General features: G+C 38.1%; 1 protein-coding gene across 3 annotated transcripts; it reads left to right on the top strand.

Annotated features, from left to right (window-relative positions):
* Nucleotides 1-2,012: 2,012 nt before the first annotated feature.
* Nucleotides 2,013-19,243, top strand: fbxo25 (F-box protein 25). 3 transcript variants are annotated; one of them, XM_063495445.1, is made up of 11 exons: nucleotides 2,013-2,114; nucleotides 2,892-3,072; nucleotides 10,703-10,806; nucleotides 11,530-11,579; nucleotides 11,699-11,791; nucleotides 11,890-11,983; nucleotides 12,565-12,746; nucleotides 13,640-13,822; nucleotides 14,280-14,423; nucleotides 16,107-16,133; nucleotides 16,780-19,243. In XM_063495445.1, exons 2-11 carry the CDS (start codon nucleotides 2,945-2,947, stop codon nucleotides 16,867-16,869), a joined length of 1,095 nt encoding a protein of 364 aa, XP_063351515.1. In that variant the 5' UTR covers nucleotides 2,013-2,114; nucleotides 2,892-2,944; the 3' UTR covers nucleotides 16,870-19,243. The 3 variants fall into 3 exon arrangements, with proteins under 3 accessions (XP_063351515.1, XP_063351514.1, XP_063351516.1); XM_063495444.1 differs by having other exon boundaries at nucleotides 2,026-2,114; nucleotides 2,876-3,072; XM_063495446.1 differs by lacking the exon at nucleotides 16,107-16,133 and having other exon boundaries at nucleotides 2,026-2,114; nucleotides 2,876-3,072.
* Nucleotides 19,244-19,558: the final 315 nt, after the last annotated feature.

The raw sequence follows: 19,558 nt of genomic DNA, 5'->3' as shown, positions 1-19,558 counted from the left end.
CTCACTGTATTAAAATACTTTAAAAATCCTTTTAATGTTAGTTATAAATGAAAATATGCTTTTATAAACAAGTATAAAAAACCCCCCGTGAACATCAGGAAATAAAGACAAGAAAACGATACAGTTCAAAATATGCTGACAGCACTCACAAAGTGAGGCATTAAGGCTCACTAAAACTATCCAGTTATGAGGCTTGACTTTAATCTCCGCCAAACTGATTTAACAAATAAAACGCTGAAATAAATGAATCGTATCCCACGTAACCCCCCCACCAAGAGGTTAGGGTCAGCAGGTATTCTGAAAACAGTGTGCTGGGCACAGGCTATTCTTGGCGGGTATCATGAGCTTGGACTGCATGGTCAGCAGATAGCTGGTGAGGAGAGCTGGCTGTTACACCCGCAAGATCTCACATTTCTGAAAACGTTGGAGCACTTTTGTTAATAGGTTCAATCTAAACAGATCAGCCAGATGTGTGACATTTATTTCACACAAACACTCCCCACGAAAATAAAATGTAAGTGTATTTGGTAACAGAGAAGCATTAGTATTTCAAAAAATTTACTTACAGTTTGGGTCATTTTCATCCGCCATTGCTGAGTGTGATATAATTTTGAATCTATTCTGAAGATATCTAGCTGTCCCAATTCCATCATCATCATCAATCATCATGCATCAGTCCATTATCTGGGATGAATCTGTCCACTCTTGTTGTGCAGGGTAACCAGTCAGTTGTTATGGTCTGTTGACCATGCATTAAGTGACATTATTTTTCAATACACTGCAGCTCAGAAACTATGAAATAATTAAAAACGGAAATAATGAAATATATTTTTAAATAAAATGAATTGATATTTTAATTAGTTAACAACATTAATTTTTAAAATTATGCATTTAATAAATGTATATATTTCCAATTTTAATTAATAATTAAAGATTTAAGTACACGCGGTGTTTATTGAATTAATTATTCATTAGCAATTTTAATCAACTAAGGACACGTTTAATTATTGACATATTGATTTATTTCATTTTATTTTTTTCAAGGAGAGGGTAGAGCTGGGTGAATGGGTGGGTGCTTTCAGTCCTGCCACTGGCACGTTACGCGATTTTACATTGACGTGATGGCCAAATAGGTCCTGCAAGATAGAAGGGGTTGTTCAGTTGGTTGCATTCTCCAACCTTTACCACTAGATGCCACTAAATTACACACACATAATAAATAAATGAATACATATTAAATTCATATTTTAACCACAAAGAACCCCCACTGCAAACCATATAGGAAATTAGACTGTATTTTTAACCTCAAACAGGTGACGTGACAATAACAATAACATTTTTTGAGAGCCGGTGTACAATGAGTCAGGGCTGCTGAATCCGTACACAACTTTGAAAGAAACATGTTCAAACGGGGTGTCGTGGACATCCGAAATAGTTGCATTTTTTTTATTTGCATATACAGGCACAGTATGCAATTGATCTTGCTCAAAACGACTTGCGACTTAAATTCAAGAGAATAACGTCATGTGAAACAATCAAAAGTAAACTTATCTTTCACGTCAAGTTTGCAGCTTTACGCCGGCACATCAAAGCAGGAAGGTCCCAGAGTAATAAAACTGTGACCTAGATAACATGTCATAAAATATACGGCTTAAACTTAAACCATACAATTGATGTGAAAAAACAGTGGGTGGGGTGAGAAAAATAGTTATTCATTCAAGTTAAGTCTTTAAAGCGTTTCATAACATTTTCAGCATCAGTCAGTCAGTCAGTCACTCAACTGTCCAGCGGACTAGTTACCATCCCCCATCGCAAAATCAAAACACAAGTACATGTGTGCAGTCCGCTGTCACGTGTCGAAGAAAGCCCCCAACAAAACAAATGGGATTAAAAAAAAGCTGTTGAGTGACAGGAGTGATTATCCAATCGGCCTCCCGAATCTGGGTAGCAACAAGATAAATACAGTCCTTTTGACCAATCAGAGAGCAGCAGGGGGCGTGAATTGACGAATTCTCGCGCTTACTTCCGTCAATATTTCCAGCTCCGCAGGAGGGTAAGGCTAGAGACGGAAGCAGAGACGGGCAAAACAACCGAGGAGCTGCTTATCTTTAACGGTTTGTTTGGCCGTTTTTCAGAAATTCACAGTCTTATAGCAGCGTAGCGGAGATTCATTATTTTCTTCTTGTCGTCATTATTTGCTTTGGGTCGACTGACAGCTTCGTGTTTGATAGCTAAAACGACTTTAACAGCGCCCGCTAACGCTGTTATTGTCCAAATTCTAAAGGTAGAAAAATATATAATTGCGTCACGGATATTGCAAGGTATGTTATTTAAGCATGTTAAAACACTGTGGCTTAGTCTGGCCCTTTAAATACGAGTGTTAAATCTGTAAACGCGCTGTAACAGGGTAATTGAGAATGGCTGATGGCCCTCTGCTTTATGTGATATGCAGTTGAAAGGTAGCTGCAGGCTACAGTGTCTCTATGAACACTAAGAGAAACCATAATAATACTTTTTCTTCTCACCTTTTTTTAACCATTGCTGACATAAAATATAAGAATCTATGTGTGGTGGGATTAGTTACACTTAGGTGATTTAGTTTAAAAACAATCAGTTACAATTTGTAAGCTTTTAAAAAAAATCATCTCAGTGTTTTTGAACTGTCATTAAATTGGTGATATTTATAACTTGTTCACTTGTTTTTTTAGTAGAACCTAATGTGAACATAATGTGAATATAGCCGGTTAAATGCTTAAAACTGTTAGTGAAATTTTATTGTAGCATGCTGTATTTAATAAGGACAAATTAGATTTCAAAATTTCTCTCTTCTTTGCATGGTGGCATCAAGAATAAAAAAATCTTTTTCTAACAACAGCTGGTTAAACCTCCAGGTGTGAAGTAGCAGCGGCCCTCTCTGCTCACAGTCTCACACCTGCCAGACAAGATGCCTTTCTTGGGTAAGGATTGGAGATCACCGGGGTGGAGCTGGACAAAGACGGAAGATGGCTGGAAGAGGATCATCTTGTTCGGAGATGTTTTGGAGGACAACAACGGAGAGATTGATTTGAAAGAGTAAGTTCCCTTCACCTTTATCTACCTTTAATCAAATTTCTTTGGTTTAGTATCATCTCTGTCTGAGCTCTACATATTTAAGTAGTCAAAAATTCGCCCGATTTAAGTGCACTTTAGCTTTGTATCACATTGGTGACCTGTCCAGGGTCTACCCCACCTCTAGGATAGGCTTCAGCCCCCCTGAGACCCTCATAAGGGCGTGCAAAAGAGAATGCATAACAGTAGTATATTTAAAGTTTTGCTGCTCAAAATATTGATACAGCCTAAAATGTAATGGAAAAAAAAAAGAAATTGCTGGTCATCTTCCTTAAAAAAAACAAGGAGTTTAATCAGTTTTGAGTAAAAGTAGATCATAGTTTATTGGCTTACATTCATTGCCTTATATGGCAATATGTTTGTAGTAGCTTGTATGTACATTGTACTTTGACCATTTTTAGTTTGCTGACGACATTGTGGAGTGCTGTAAAATTTTATGAGTTATATTAAAAGTGTCATAATCAAAACAGATTGCTTTTATTGTATAATCCAACTGTGCCTTTAGAGGCCAAACTAGGTCTTCAGTGGATACTCTAAATTGGATTACATAATCACAGATTTCTTAGAAAATAGAAAAGGGGAAAAAAGTAAAAGGAGCAGTGGTGAATGATTTAATAAGGATACATGAGTGGACAGATATCCGCTGAACAACATTTCTCTGGATCTTTTTCACATTTTTAAACTTTGTAAGATCTACAAACTCTTTCAGGTTTCTTTTATATGTGTAAAATAAAAAAATGTAACCACAACAGTAGGCTAATTACATGTAATACCTGGCTTAACGGATCTAACGTCATGGGTTGCTGTTTGCTGTTACTGAAGAATTTTCTAAGCTATGATATGTGTTAATCCCTAACTGCAAGTTGACTCTCCTTCAGGATAATATTGAAGCTAAAGCTGAACTGGTGTAAAATGACCTGTTTACACAAGTCTGTTTTAGAGATACCTAATAGCCCAGGGTTAAAGGGTACTCACTAATCATTCAACCACTTATTATGAGGGCCATAGCACATACAGTTGTGCTCAGAGGTTTACATACACTCATTATGGGGATGAATGTTGTGGTAATTTGGGGTTTTTAATGATTTCTTTGAACTGTTCTTTTTCAGGGGTGGAATGATTGTACAGCATACATCTTTAATGACTTTAAAAACAGCAGGACTTTTACACAAATTGAATTTATGAGGAGTTTTAAGTTGCACAGGGTCAAAAGTATACATATGCGCCCACTAATATTTGGTTCAGTGTCCCATCTCATGCAGATGCTTTTGCTATCTGGCCCAGCTTCCTCTATTTTTGCTTTGAGGCAACAGTGATGCTCAAAGCGTTTTCTGTCCAACATTCACACCCATCCAGACTCTGATGAACACATCGGGAGCAACTCAGGTTCAGTATCTTGGATGGAAACTGGAGCAGGGATTGAACCTTTCAATTTTGTAGGTTACCTGCTTTTCCTTCTGAGCCACAGCCACCATCAGCAAACATAATGGCTTAACTCTTGGCTTGATATTTGACTGCTCTTCTTGACAGAAACAAGCCCAAAATTGCAATGACATTGGTTCTCATGATGACTGTATGTAAACTTTAGACCTTTTATGAGGTGATTATACTGTACATTCCCATAGTTTCAGCTTGTTGTTGCCAAAGAGTGTTGTTGCAGAAAAAATAATTGAGCATTGAGGTATAAGTCGACATATTTTAACATAGTTTTCAATGACATTGATTTGGCAGTGAATCCTGTAGTTCTGTAAGAACAAAGAGTGTTTGTAGTTGTGTTTATGTGAAAAAGAGTCTCCTAATTATGACCAATTATTTAATTGTGACAAACCTGAATGTGATATCTCATCAAGGTTTCTTAATGCTGCAGACTACTTGCACAGCAAGTGACAAAACACACAAACAGCTTGCTTTGAGAGTGGAGCGAATATTGATTAGATTCGATTTTCATCTGGTTCTGCGTATAAGTCACATTCTTTATTGATTATTCTTGTGATTCTTCCAGTTTTCCGTGTTAAAAGAAAGTAGGCCTACTTGAGCTTTCGGCGTAATTTCACCTTTTCCTTAATCATCTCTGAGTCTGAACACAGTGTGGAGACTTCGGGTAAAGGCTTGGATGTGACTCGTGTGAAAAAGCTCCACTGCTATGAGTTCAGAGTTCAGTTGCTTTGCTCTGTGGTTAACAATTTTAGCTAAAAAACCTCTTAAAGACACAAAATTCCAGCAGAAGGTCAGTTTAGGTCTGGAATAATGAAACAACAACCATGTGGTAATAATGACCGAGAGTTCACAGCCAACCTCAGCTGGAGAAAGCTGTTACCGTTTGGGAAAACTTTGAATTTTGGTTCGAAGAATTCTGGATTGTAGAAGGGTAATTATGCTGACTGCATAATGAATAAGGTAGTGGGAATTTGATTTGCTCAATTTAATACTGAGAAGTGTTACTCCATTTTCACACAGAGCCCTCAATCGGGGTTTTGAAATCCTACTAAATTCCTAATAAAATAACCGATTTGTTATGTGTGTATGTATGAAGGTCTTTGATCAAATTTATTTATGTTAAAATAAATCTACCTCTACAAGTAGTTATGTCTCGGGTTGCCGTCTTATGGATGTGGTGAAGTTTTAGAATAGTCTAAGCATGTGTGTTTTTGTTTGTTTATTTATTTTAAAATGTCAAAGTTTTTTGTTTTCGGTTTTTTGGCAAGTTTTCAAGATTTTAATCACAGCAAGTACAGCCGTGCTTCTCTCTCAGGGCATAAAGTATTACAAGATCATAACTTCTTCACTTAAGCATATTAAACTTTATTAGGGTGTTTTGGCTTGCTGTTTCTTACTAAACCAATGTTTCCAATAGTGGCTTAAATCTTAATATCCCTGCAACTCTTAGTATAAAGGTGGACTGACTACAGCTGACCGACTGCCAAGTCTCTCTCTAAATGTTGACATGACTGTCAGACACTGTCCAGCATCCGCAGAGCATTCTCAGAAGGTTGTCAAGTAAACAATTTTTATTTTTGTCCATTATTAAACAGAAAACAGTGGAGAGTTGACAGGAAATTAAAGGATAGGAATATAAAACAAAAGCTTAATGTTCCCAATTACATGGTCCGTCTCAAACCACCAGGACACAGTGGATTTTTCTTGGTCAAATTACAAGAATAAGACCAGAAGTGCTCACGAACCATTAAATCACTTAGAATTGGTGCCATAACATCTAGGCTTTTATGAGGTGATTTACATCCCACAGTTCAACTTTTTTTCTTTCTGACTACATAGTAATATCATACAAACAACTTCTGAATGTGACCTGTGTGCAGTATATACAGCTAATCCTAAACCTCTTTGCATATGACACTTTTTCTTTTTCACACACACTCATCGTGCATGCTGTTAGATTGTAATAAAATGAGTTGAAGTTAATGTGCTTGTGAGCAGGTTAGGTTTGAAGCATAAGTTGCCATGACTGAGCCTAAACCACGGAAAACTACAGGTTACACCTTAGGTTACCTCTCAGAATTGACATCATAACTATTTTACAAGCCTCGGCTTTTATGATAACAGTACATAATGATAACCTCCAATTTCAAACACCCTGGCTGTTGTGTGTTCAAATAATGGGGCTTAGTGGATTAAAGACTTTAATGGCAACAGCTTGTTGAGATCAGCTAAACCAAAAAAACATCTTCTGCTTTTCGTCTTTCTGGTTTATATTACACACTGCCCCTGTCTGCAGCTCGTGTGGCCTCCCACAGCAGAGCTCATGTTGTTCTCCACAGGAAACTTGTACTGTTTTGACATGTGCCAACTGGCAATGAGCAGTTGTATAAATGAGGAGACAAGAGGGGATTTTCTGTATTCATTCATTTCTTTTTGTATGTATTTTTTTTTCTGCTCCAGCTTCTTGTTCTGCTTGTGTTTTGGAGTTTTGTTGGATGGAGGATTATTAATTGCCTCATTGTATATGACTAGGCATTTATATGTTGGCACGTCCTTCTACATCTTGAATTTATCTGACTCCCTCACCTCTGTTGTTTAGAAATTTGTTGTTTATTTTGTTGCATTTTCATTAGAGTTTACTGAAAAGTGATCTTCTCAAGTCAACTGGTGACATCTCTGATCATTGTGAGGACTAGAGACTGTTGATATGGTGGACAATAGTTCATGAGGAAACCTCATGAAACATAACACACATGGAGGGTTTGGTTCGTGTCATGCTGGTACTGACAGGGTGGAATTGGTGGCATCTCAGCCGCAGTTGGTGACGTCCCCTTCAGGCCAGGGGCGTTTTCTGTCTAACTAACAGTACTTCCCGGTACCACAGTGACTCGTCAGCAGTCTTTAGCCTGTCATCAGACAATAACTAATTACATCATTTAGGCAAATTGGCTGCTCTCCAGACGCAGTCTCCCTCCACAAAGCCAGTGACTTCATGGCAACCGAGGTACGTTTGTCAGGCGACCACATGTAGGCCAGAGAGAAAGGAGACAATACACTGGGTGTGTACTAGAATGGTACACAGTGTTACAGAAGTACTTCAGATCACAGTGCGTGTAAATCTAAAACAAACTGTGGTCACTGATCTTCATGCTGTCAAGTATCAGTTGAGTGTTTGAACCTCAGTTTAATGCTCATTTCTCTTACAAGTAATTGTGTAAATTGATTGCACTTAATCAAATGTGTTTGTCTACTAAGAGACCAGAATATCAGCTAAAAGTCTTCATACTATATTTTGTACTCGGTTAGTTTCCTTTGGAACTACGTGCTCCCTTCAGAGCCCTGTTTATCTTTTATTTAAGGATTTTAAAATGTCCACAAATCCTTTTGAATAAGTTGTTCCTTTGTGATGTTTTTTATTGGCTCCTTGGAGACGGTTATTCCACGTGCAGCCTGTGTAAGAAAGTCACGCTATTGAATTCCACCTTTTTATAATTCACTTTGACAGATTACTGCGCTTGCAAGTGTGTTTGTGTTTATGCCTGTGCAGCTGGATAAATGGATAGAGACAAGGGATTACTGTGGAGCTCATTCACTCTGATCAGCTGACTCTGTAGTCAGACAAGCAAAGCCATGTCTTTACTTATGCTGGAGAAAATTTAAGTTGGTCTCTTATTCCAATAGCTACTCTAGCTTCTGGAAGTATATTAGATGTGATAATCAGTGTAATGTAGAACAGCTGTGGCTCAGGAGTTTATTAGATTGTTCATTAATCAGAAGCCTGGTGGTTTGATCCCTGGTTTGACTGTTTTACATGTCGAAGTGTCCTTGATCAGGAGACTGCATAACCAGTTCATCCACTGGTTTATTTGATCAATAAAGTCCACAGAATAATGGACTTAATGGTGTGGATATACGTGTGAATGGTGAAATGTGGCTTGCACCGTTAGTGTTTTGATAAGTTCAAAAGAAAGGACTGTATAAATACCTTCCATTGGCTCTAGGGTCTTATTTGGAGCTCTCCTCGAAGATGTTTTCCATGAAAAAATTCCCTTCGTGCCTTAACATGTATTAAATGTAACTCTACCTCTTTTCCTGATTGTTTGATTGTTAGCATGGACAGATCAATGAATATGCAAAGTTGTCCCTGTCTGACCCCTCCGTCTTCACTAGTCCACCCCCGCTATCTTTGTGCTTCTGCGAGGCCCCACTCATAAGATCTTGTTCTACATGGTGGGAGACAGGATTGGTCCAAACCAGCTTGTTTTGCAAAAGAAGAAAATCCAGTGCTTAAGAGCAGACAAAAGAGAGGAAAAAGTCACAAAACATATCAAATAAAGCCGCATGGGACCAACCGCACTGGACATTTTTGTCAATGCACCAAATATACAAGTTCTTTAACCTCTAGAAAGCAATCAGGTTAAAAAAAAAAGGAAAAAAGCATCCACTAGTTCCAAAAGTTGGCCGCATATGCTTGTCACACCATAGAGATATAGCAGCACAGAAGTTGGAGACACATTTTTAAAAGGTATGAGATTAAAAAACAAGTCTCTGTGTTATCAGCAGACTTTCCAACTGCTCGCTGAACACTTGTGGGAACTATTTAAAGACTACATGACCCATATGATGACCCTGAGTTGGAAACCCCCACTGACAGGACTCTGACTTACTCAAGGGCTATGGGTGCACCATGGTACATTGCACTATTGCCTCATAGAAAGAAGGTTCTGGGTTCTAATCCCGAGCCTGAGCGGAGTCGGTAGATGCTACCTTTCTGTGTGTAGTTTGCAAGTTCTCCTTGTACCTGTGTAGATGCATGTTAGGTTAACCGGTAATTCTGAATTGCCTTTAGATGTAAATATAAGCATGAATAGTTGTCTGTCTTGTCAGTCATGTCATGCGGGTGACATGGCCGATGAAGAACCCACGTCTCACCCTATGACACCCGGGGAGGGGTTAGCTTACCAAGAATTCTCTCTTAGCTGGCAGTGTTGCCATTTAATTTAACCAATGGATTATTAATGCAGTGTGTCAGCTACCAGCTCTGTTCAGTAATTTGATCTGTCTCACAATGCTCATTAGAAAATCAGCGAACCAGAACTCCATGATCACACTCTTATTCACGATTGAAGTTTTGCAGCTTGTTTTTGTTTTTTATTGTTTTTTCACACAGATTTATTTGTTGCACTTTGGTAGCATTTTGTCACTTACAGATTCAGAAAGCCGTTTTATTTTCTGCCCTGTGTAAGGAGGGGCTCAAATAACAGACACATATAGACACCAATGAGTATATCTTTTATGCCACGGAGATCGCAGCTTTTTGGCTTTGTAGATGTTCCCCTAGGTATAGAACATACTGAACACCAGTGTTTTACTGCATTTTAATTTGTTTGCACTCAACAAGTAATTTGTTTTGCGAGTATTGGTTAATATTTTGGCCTGAATTTAGTAAAGACATAGTAATAATTTACCTAATTGGCGGTTTAATTATGTGGGATCAGATTGAAAGAGTAGAGAACAGGCACAAAGTAAGCAACAAGTCTCTCGCACAACACAGGACTGTAATCTGAATTTGTTTAACCTTTTTATGCAGTAGAAATGGTAAGAAATTCTCACGTCTTCACAAACCCTGGGAACATCTGTATTCGCTATGTTGACTTGAATGTGACATGTTTTAATTCGCATTTCTGTTGGAGCTCGGCCTTTTTGAGTGTTCTCCGACAGCAATGTGAAGTTGAGGTCAACGACGAAAATGTTATCAAAAATAACACAGCCCTGAGGCCAGAAACAACAAAGATTAGATACAGCACGCTTAATGTTCTGAGACCTCTGTCTGACATGTTTGACCTTGGCCTGCATATCAGTGTAGCAGTAATACAACAGGTTTCCTTCAGTTTCTTTTTTTCCTCTGATCTTTAATTATATATTTCTCACACTGGTTTTCCCTGTAAGTTCAGTAACACAACACCACCTAACTTGGCTATGAGCCATCTTGCCGTGCAACTGTGACACACAGGCTATCAGTAAAAAGTCACTGATTTGCTTCAGGGCGACGCCACAGTGGAGTAGCTTCTTCGGTGGTTTGTAATTACATGGCGTTTTCAGACTTGCGTGGAAGTGTTATTAATGCATTACGCACATGTTTCCTCTGTCCAAACAGGCTCTGCAATGGCAACAATGAAAATCTGTTTGTTGGAGATGTGTGTGAGCTCTCCACCACAAAGAGGAAAAAGGACTTCTACAACAATAACACTAAATCCCAGTGTGAGTTTCAGCTGCACATAATCACTGTTTTGGCTCGGGGAACTTTTTGTGGCATGAAAATTAAAAGCAATGTGTACAAAAGTGCAAAAGTCAGTGAGACGGAAATAAAACTCTCAGGGATTTGGATTAAGGTTATGCTGCAAATGCTGTCTTTTTTTAACAATTTGTAGTGTCCTCCGTCTCCAGATGCAGTGCATCCATTATAATACTAATAAGCACATCAGCAGCTCTTGTGCACCTTTTGAGGTTGTCTAGCTTAGCTTACCTAAGTACTTTGCCTACATTAATTTGAAAGAAATGCTTGCATTCTGCATTTTATAGCAAAGATTTACATAGAAAATCTGAAGTGAAGTAACTTTTTATACTTTTAATAATAACTTGTCCTCAAATGATCTTGAAAGGTTTCGTAACTATCAGTTCTTCTAGAGAGCACAAATTGATTGTATTATATCAGTATCCTACTGTATCAGTAAGACTTGTAATGTAATCCATACAGAAACCCTTAAACAATTTCAGACTTTGGAAATGTTATGTTTACTGTTGACTCAAACTGTTGCAAATAAATAAATAAATAAATTTTTAAAAAGTCATCAAGTTTCAGGTGAAATATCTTGTCCCTCTCTACTTCAATCATAGAGGGGGAGTCATTAAAATATGTAAAATTCAGTGATGCTCAACTGTAAGAAAGCTTTCATTAAAATGTTTGTTTTTGCATTTTTTTAGTTGTTTTCACAGATAAATGGATCTACATTCAGAAAGGGAGCACAAAAGAAGTGAGTACTGAGGCTTTTCACACAAAGGAGCAATTGTCTTTTAATGGAAAATACACATCAGTCAGTTCGTTAATTAACAGAGCTTGTGTGTACATGTTCTTTCTGATGTGTACCTACAGCGACATGGATACTGCACACTTGGCGAAGCTCTCAACCGGCTAGACTTTTCCAGCGCTATTCAGGACTTGAGAAGATTTAATTACGTTGCAAAAGTGAGCATTGATGCTCGTACATGATGTTAAAAAAAACCTTTTAATTGTATGACTTGTATAGCGCATCTTAAGCTCCTTTTTATTTCTGCCACCAACAGCTTTTTCAGCTAATAGCCAGATCACAGCTGACGTCTTTGAGTGGAGCTGCCCAGAAAAACTATTTTAATATCTTGGAGAAGATTGTACGAAAGGGTGAGAAGACCTGACATGGGGTGTCTGAGGGATAAATTGCACAGACAGACTCTTTATTTTCATTGTTATTTTTGGTGTCAGTGGCTTTCAATGTCTCTCTAAACTCTAATTTAGTTTTTTTGGGGGCGTTTTGTGTTGGGAAAAGTAGCTTTTTATGTTAATAGATTTTTTTTTGTGTGTGCGTGTGTGTGAATGTGAAGCCTTTGAGCAATCAGAACATGCTTTCTCTCATCCTGCTGTTCAGTCTTTGCAGTCTCATGTTTAACCACAAAACCAATAGGGCTAGCATACTCCATCATTACAGGGTTACAAAGGACAGATCAGGACTGTATTATTTTTTTTCATCCTTCGGTGGTGTGTATATTTCTGGTAAACACATTTTAGTTCTTTTGCAAAGTTGAAGCTTTTTTTGTAAAAAGAAATATTAGTTTTCCATTTGTCTTTTTGTTATGTATATGGGGTGGTTAAAGGCAGGAGCCCGCACAACAAAAAAAAGATGTGTTATGATCCTTAAAAAAAAAATCCTCAATAGCCGTGGTGTTTTCCTTCATGTTTCTCTTTTGCTTGTATTTTTATTCCAGTTCTGGAGGACCACTATAACCCACGTCTCGTCAAAGAGCTTCTGCAAGACCTGAGCTCCACCCTGCACAGTCTGACCATCCATGGCAGGTGTGTCCTCGTGGGAAACGTCAACATCTGGTTGTGCCGTCTGGAAACCATTGTTAAATGGCAGCAGGAGCTGAACAACCTCCAGATCCCCAAGGTAGAAAGAAAATCTGTGTTGCGTGCATGTTTGGCAGAGTGTCTTAGACGAGGATATGCATGATGATTACTGGGTTACTCCACAATGTAAGGTGTGATTGAGACGTTCTGAGATCCATCTCAGAAAATAGTAGTCCATAAAAATAGCAATTACCTCATTTTAACTTTGTGCACCTTTAAACCTTTTTTCCACACTGCTGCTAACTCTCAGTTAGAGTCCCATTGTGTCCCCAAGTACTTCACCTGAAAAAAAGTGATCCTTCAACTTGATTTTCATCGTCAGAAAGCCAAACAGGTGGTGAGACAAGACTTTCTGTTCAGACAAGAAATTTGGAGCCAGCATCAAATGGCACCCTCCACACCTTAGATGATTCCCTGTAAATATCATCTCTCAGTCTAGTCAGTAGTTTACAGTAGAAGTCCACCCTGACATCATTCTTTTAATAACTGTTGGAAAAGAAATCACAAGCCATTTTCCTCTTCTTGCTACTCACCCGACGTGCTGCCTTTGGGCTTGTAAACTGTGCACTCTTCACAAGAAATTCGGGGAATTTGGAAACAGAAGTTAATGTTTGGTCTTGGTACACGTTTGTCATTTTTATTGAAATCACAGAGTAGGTGGACCGCAGAACTTCCAGATAGCAATCTAAAATAGCAGCCATGCTGGAAATCTGTCTGCGCTGACTTGTCATAAGAGTGCTGTTTAAAATAAGAAGTCGGCTAAAAATCTGCCTTTTTATTTACAGTGCTGTACATGTAGCTCCATTTGTACCTGCTTATGAAGTATGACTTATTGACAAACCAATTTACAAGCTGAATTTAATGTGGGAGACATGTGAAATACAGAAGTGTTGTTAGTCCACTATTTATTTTTGGTGATTCTTGTTTCCTCAGCAAATGTGCACTGGCATGTCATTCAGTGATTTGCCCCTACACATGCAAAACAAGATCCTCTATAAGTTCTCTGATGCCTGTGACATCATTAACTTGGGACAGGCCACACCGACATTGCACATCCTAAGTGAGAACAACACACTGTGGAAGAAACTCTGCCACTTTCACTTTTCGGACAGACCGGTGAGTATTACACTTAATCATTTGAGCTTGAGTCTAAGATTTTATTACTTTTAGTCATACATATATAGTCGAGTGTTGTAAAACTGGATTGCTTCAGAACTAGAAGTAGAGCCCATGTTAACCACTAGAGGGCAGAGTTGGCACAATTTATTCACAGCTCGCATATGAGCTTATCCTCTAGCTCTTACACACACACCCAAGCACACTATCTTAGACCTTTCGCACTCTTTCAGGATTGATGTTAATGAGGAATTGTTCTTGATTATATCTAAATACACACTGTTCTTGTTTTAATTGCATCTATCCCCAGAGTGTTTTAAATAGCTGGTAAAAGTTTCTTTCCATCCATTGTGTCTTTGTGTGTGTGTGTGTGTGTGTGTGTGTGTGTGTGTGTGTGTGTGTGTGTGTGTGTGTGTGTGTGTGTGTGTGTGTGTGTGTGTCCACTGCATTTTTGCAGTTCTGCAGGACTTTAGCCATAACCAGGAATGACAACGTGGACTGGAAACTGATGTATTTCACCTTGCAGAAACACTACCCCATGAAGGAGCAGTACGGCGACACGTTGCACTTTTGCAAACACTGTAGCATCCTCTTCTGGAAGGTAAACAACACAATGCAGCAGCAACAGTCTAAGCATGTTTCCTTATACTGATTTATTGATTTTGGTGGGAGATTTGGTGGGGATCAAGATAATCAAAACCTGTAGGCACATATGTAATGAATAAAATCTAACGTGACTTGTAGTCATGTAATAGTAATATGACTATTATATTATAAATTTAGTTCACCAGACTGCCATTCTGAAATAACCTAACAGGTTTAGTCCAAGTTTAACTGCTTGCTGTAGCTTTTGCTTGTATCCCCTTTCAGCAATGTGTTTATCCCTGAATAACCACAGCTTGGTGTTTACTCTAAATTAAACCTGGACTGCTTAATGCTACAGACACACAGAAACAGCAGCCTTTAACAACTGCACGACCAAAATTATTGCAATCATGTCCAGTGAAGTTAAAGACGGGGACTAGATCTGCAACCAGATTTTAAACCAACTTGTATTGAGGCGATGATAAAATGGCAATATGATGGAGTTAGTCTGCTAACAGTTTGAAATTGAATGGGGTCTACTTGAAAGTTCCATACAATCTGCTTTTGATAATGTGTCAACTGATAAGTTGGTGAAAATCTCAAATCCCTTATTGCTACATTGACTGAAATTAAAACAGAAATTCTCATTAAGTGCTTACATTCAGAGTCCAGAAAGAATTTGAAACAGAAATTCTGCCACAAATATTTGGGGGAAATATTTGTGGGGGAAATATTTGCCATCCAGTTTCTGCAGGATGGCAATTAAACTGCAAAGTGTAATATAGGTACTCTGCGACCTTGGTTTTTTATAGTAAGATAGCCAGAATAAAAACAAACCCTTTTAAAATGAAATGCATCGACTCAGATTGATGCCAACGTGTTGGTCATCTGCCTACTACAGCAGTTATTTGCAAACCTTTGCCAGTTTGTGTGAGGGTGGTTGCAGGCAGTCTGAGTCAGAATAGTTTGGACAGAGATTGCCTCCCATGAGGCAGCTGGTGCAGTAGTCTTGAGGATGTCGCACACTTAACCTCTGGCCAACCAGTTGGTTATCTTATTTTAAAAATTTGTCTCCTATGGCAAAGAGACAGAAAAGTCTTTACAGAAGTTTGATACTAAGGAAAAATCTCAAACGTGAAGTCATATCTTTATATTTTGAATAGTTTACCTTTCCATGGTATTGCTTTTGTATTTTTAACTTTAATTATTTAATATTCAGTTTACTCTAAATTCTTAAAGCCAGCAATAAAAAGGTTTGCTGAATCAAAAAAACAAACAAAACAAAAAAACGCATAAGCACTGCCTGTAGTGCGGATCCTTGTGGTTCACGATTACAATAACTTACAGTACAATAATTAAAAAAAAAAAATAGTGTGAAGCAAATTAACCGACTGGTTTGCTTTCAGCAACACAGAAAATCTGATCTTTTAACTAACTTTAAGACAGAGATCATGTTTTGGCAAGATCAGGGAACTTCTAGAGATACAGAAACTTAACAGTGCAGCACTTTTATTAAAAAGTATTCCTATACATTCAGTTTCCTCTGTTTGTTTCTTTATTTACTTCCCACAAACTCGTTATTATCCTTTCCTGGGTACCTAAATTATTTAACCTACTGCCTTCTCTGCATCCTTCTCCTTGCTTGGCACCCATCCTTCCTGCCTCTTCTCCTGGTTCTCCTTGTCCCTGATACCTTAAGGATTGCCATCTGGCTTTGTTACTGAAGGTACTTTATGTCCCATAATGCTTTTCTATTTCTTTGATTGCCATCTTGTCTCATTTCCCCGACGATTGCCCCGATGGTCCGATTTCATTTCCTTGTATTGAGTTTTGTCTTTTGCTGTCCTGTCATCGTGTTTTGCCAGCAGTGTTTAGTAAACTCTGACATTGTTTCCGCTGACTTCTCCTTTAACCTGCTCCAGTTAAAATAGTTTTTTTTTTTTCCCTGAATGTCAGCTGTCACTTTGTCCAACATAAATATTTGGACACTTCCATGTGCTATCATCCAGAACTTGCTCACCACATTTCTTTGTAAAATCCTTCCTAAGTTCTGTTTAGTTTTCAAAAGCTTATCTATCAAGTGTCACATCACATTTTATCTTTTATATGCACTTAAATAGGCCATGTGTTTTTACCACGAGTAAACAGTGACACATGGCCCTGAGAACTTTTAATTAAAACTGCCATAACCAGTGCTGTTATGTTCACAGTTTATGACATAATTACTAAATCACCCTTATGTAAGAGCTCGCTTCTGTGCTGTAATCAGTTTTAATTCTACTCTAAGTAAATGCTAGAATCATGACTGCGCCAACTCGGAGGTTTCCCAGTCTGCCTTCGTTCTACTGATTAAGCTGTTGACTTCCTTCCAGGACTTTGGCCACCCGTGCACAGCCAACGATCCAGACAGCTGCCTGATGCCCATCTCTCCGCAGCACTTTATCGACCTGTTCAAGTTTTAAACCCTCCATGCTGTTTTTCACCTGAAGCATCCATTTAGCGTCACTCCCACACCAAGAGGTGTGTACAAGAACTTGATGTCTTTAACCCAAATACAAAGGGCTTCAAAGAAATGTTTTCTTTATTTCTTTTACGTCTTTACTTCCTTACGCACAATTATTTCCGTAAATTGAGGGAAAATTAATTGAGTGGATTTCTCAGAATGCTGATAGAAGGTGAAATATAAGCGAGGGTTTCTCCTTTCGCACAAATGTTTGTCTTTTAAGACAAGAAAGGTTGCTCCTTACACAGGGAATAAAATATGATGTAAATGCAATATGAATATTTTGAAAGGAATTATATGTAAAGCAAATCTTAGCATGTTTATGTTAAGTACAAAGCCCCCTAAAGATCATGACTGGAGTTCTTTTCAGGTGGAATTTAAATTTAAATTAAACATTGAAGATATGACTTTCAGCCTTAAGGGGTTTAACAAATGCTGTAAACCTTAATTGGACACCACTTCTTTGTGAAAATCGATAGTCACCAAAAGCATACTGTAAAAGTAAACAAAAAAGAGTTTCTCAAGGCAAGGAAATGGGATATTCTTCAATGGGCAAGTCAGTAACCTGATCTCAACCCATCAGAGCATCAGAGCATGCTTTACATTTATTAAATGCAAAACTGAATGCAGAGACCTACAAACAAGAAGCCATTGAAGGTGGCTGCAGTAAAGGCCTGAGAGAGCAGGTCCAGGGAAAAAGCTCAAAGAATTTTCATCCAAGTATTAAAAACTATCCTCATACCTGAAATTATGTTAACTTGTCCAGTCGTTTTTGATCCTCTGAATTTGAGAAACTGTGTATAAAAATGGCTGTAATCCCCAAACAGTTAAAGCAAAATTTCTCTAAAACTGCTTAAATCAAAGCTGAAAGTCTGCACAAATTGTGAACCTAACTGCAGACATGTATTTTTATTTTATTTTTTAAATCACAAAGGTACATTTCTAACGGACCGTAAAATAGTCACATTGATGTGAACTTCCTTTCCCCTCACGAGTGGGAAAATGAAAGGATATGATTGCATCATTACAACAAGTGATCTACCACTATAATAAGATTTGTGTTCTGTCAATACCAAAAGCAGTCTGCCCTCCATTCGCTGTGATTGCATGCGTCGGTCCAGTTCAGTTACTCTTTAAAACTGATTGGAAAAAGATCTCTGAACTGGTTGGAAGCATTTCTTCTGCCATTAGCTGTTGCTGTGTGTTTAGTTACTGTTATTGCACCAGGTCTGTCATAATAGCACTTCACAATATTGATGTTATTGCACTACTACTATCTGCTCTATAGGCACACTATATATATTAAAATATTTGAGATGCATTTGACTTTTGTAGCAATAATGCTATCGGTCAAATTCATTTCTAATTTTGTTTTTTTGTGCTGTTTTGTTTTGTTTTTTGAATATATTAAAATCAGTTACCATAACTATAGAAAAAGACACGCCACAGTTATCGCCTTTAGAGAGTTATTGTAACCTCCCCAGCTTAGACTTTGCCCACTGCTGTGTTTCAGTCTGTGGTGCTATGGATGTCCAGCTGTAGCAGGCCTGGTACTTTTGGTATTTGTGGTGCTTCTGATATATGTATCAGCAACATGCAGTAGCATCAACACATTCCTGACCCAGTGCAAGTTTTACTCCCATTAAAAGCAACCATGTTCCAGCCATTATTGCTGCAGTGAAGGCACGGTTACCGCTAAAGTGACTTAAAGCTGTCTGCAGTCGTTTTCAGAGATCCAGTCTGTTTCTTTTGTATGATACAGCTCAACCTTAAATTCATCAGCCAGATAAAATGGAAAGGTTATTGCGAGGTAAATGTAGCCTGGCGAAATATTCTGTTGAGTGATCTTTAGGGGGTTTAGTATGTAAGCAATGGTAATGTGTTTATAAAAAAGAAAAAGTTTAAGATTTATAGTGTGGCAAAAAAAAGATGACTTGTGTTAATCTTTTATTTTTAATGGGGTTCAACAGCTTTTTGTTCTGTTTCATTTTGGTGGCATTTTCCTGCAATAACTGCATGCCATGTTTGCGTCTCCGTTATGTTGTCCTCTGTGAATACCTGCCGTGCTCTGTGTACATCAAAAGCGTCAATGCGAAACACACGCGCACACACACACACAAAAAAAGTAAAACCCCATCAGCTGATCAAGTTGTTCTACTTTTGTCAGAACTGTCATGTGACAGGTAAATTGTAAAGCATTATTTATGAAAAAAAAGAACATTTTGTATCCTTCCAACTTTTGTAATACCCCTCTACTGTTCCCATACTCTTGATGGTACTGTCATGATTTTTCTGGGGCAGGAAGTAGCTATTCAGTAATAAATATTTCTAAAAACCTGTTTGTACTCTGTTATTACTTGATTGATGAGACTATTTTCTGAAGCCATTGTAATCAAGTTAAAAAGGAGACTGGAAAACAAGAAGTGAAAGATCACATTTTGTCCATTTGTAATGGTTAGATTATGTTTTTAATTATTAACAGAACAATATATTTGCAGTATTCTTTCTATTTATATGGGTGTGTGAGAGAGAGAGGGGGGGGGGGGGGGGGGGGGATCAGAGTAGACCGTTTCTGTTTGGATCACTGAATTAGTCCAGATAGTTTCTAAAAGCAAAGTCCAGTGTGTTTACTTCACTCGCAAAGTGTT

This window comes from Pelmatolapia mariae, linkage group LG15 (assembly GCF_036321145.2).
Source record: "Pelmatolapia mariae isolate MD_Pm_ZW linkage group LG15, Pm_UMD_F_2, whole genome shotgun sequence".
NCBI lineage: Eukaryota > Metazoa > Chordata > Actinopteri > Cichliformes > Cichlidae > Pelmatolapia > Pelmatolapia mariae.
The sequence above is the reverse complement of the archived record's forward strand: the minus strand, read 5'-3'. Positions and strand labels throughout refer to the sequence as shown.

Bases quoted from the DNA above. Each gene is read 5' to 3' on its own strand.
- fbxo25 (XM_063495445.1), top strand. From the start codon at position 2,945: ATGCCTTTCTTGGGTAAGGATTGGAGATCACCGGGGTGGAGCTGGACA. The intron at 11,792-11,889 runs GTGAGCATTGAT...TGCCACCAACAG, and splicing joins GATTTAATTACGTTGCAAAA to CTTTTTCAGCTAATAGCCAG. The intron at 13,823-14,279 runs GTGAGTATTACA...GCATTTTTGCAG, and splicing joins TTCACTTTTCGGACAGACCG to TTCTGCAGGACTTTAGCCAT.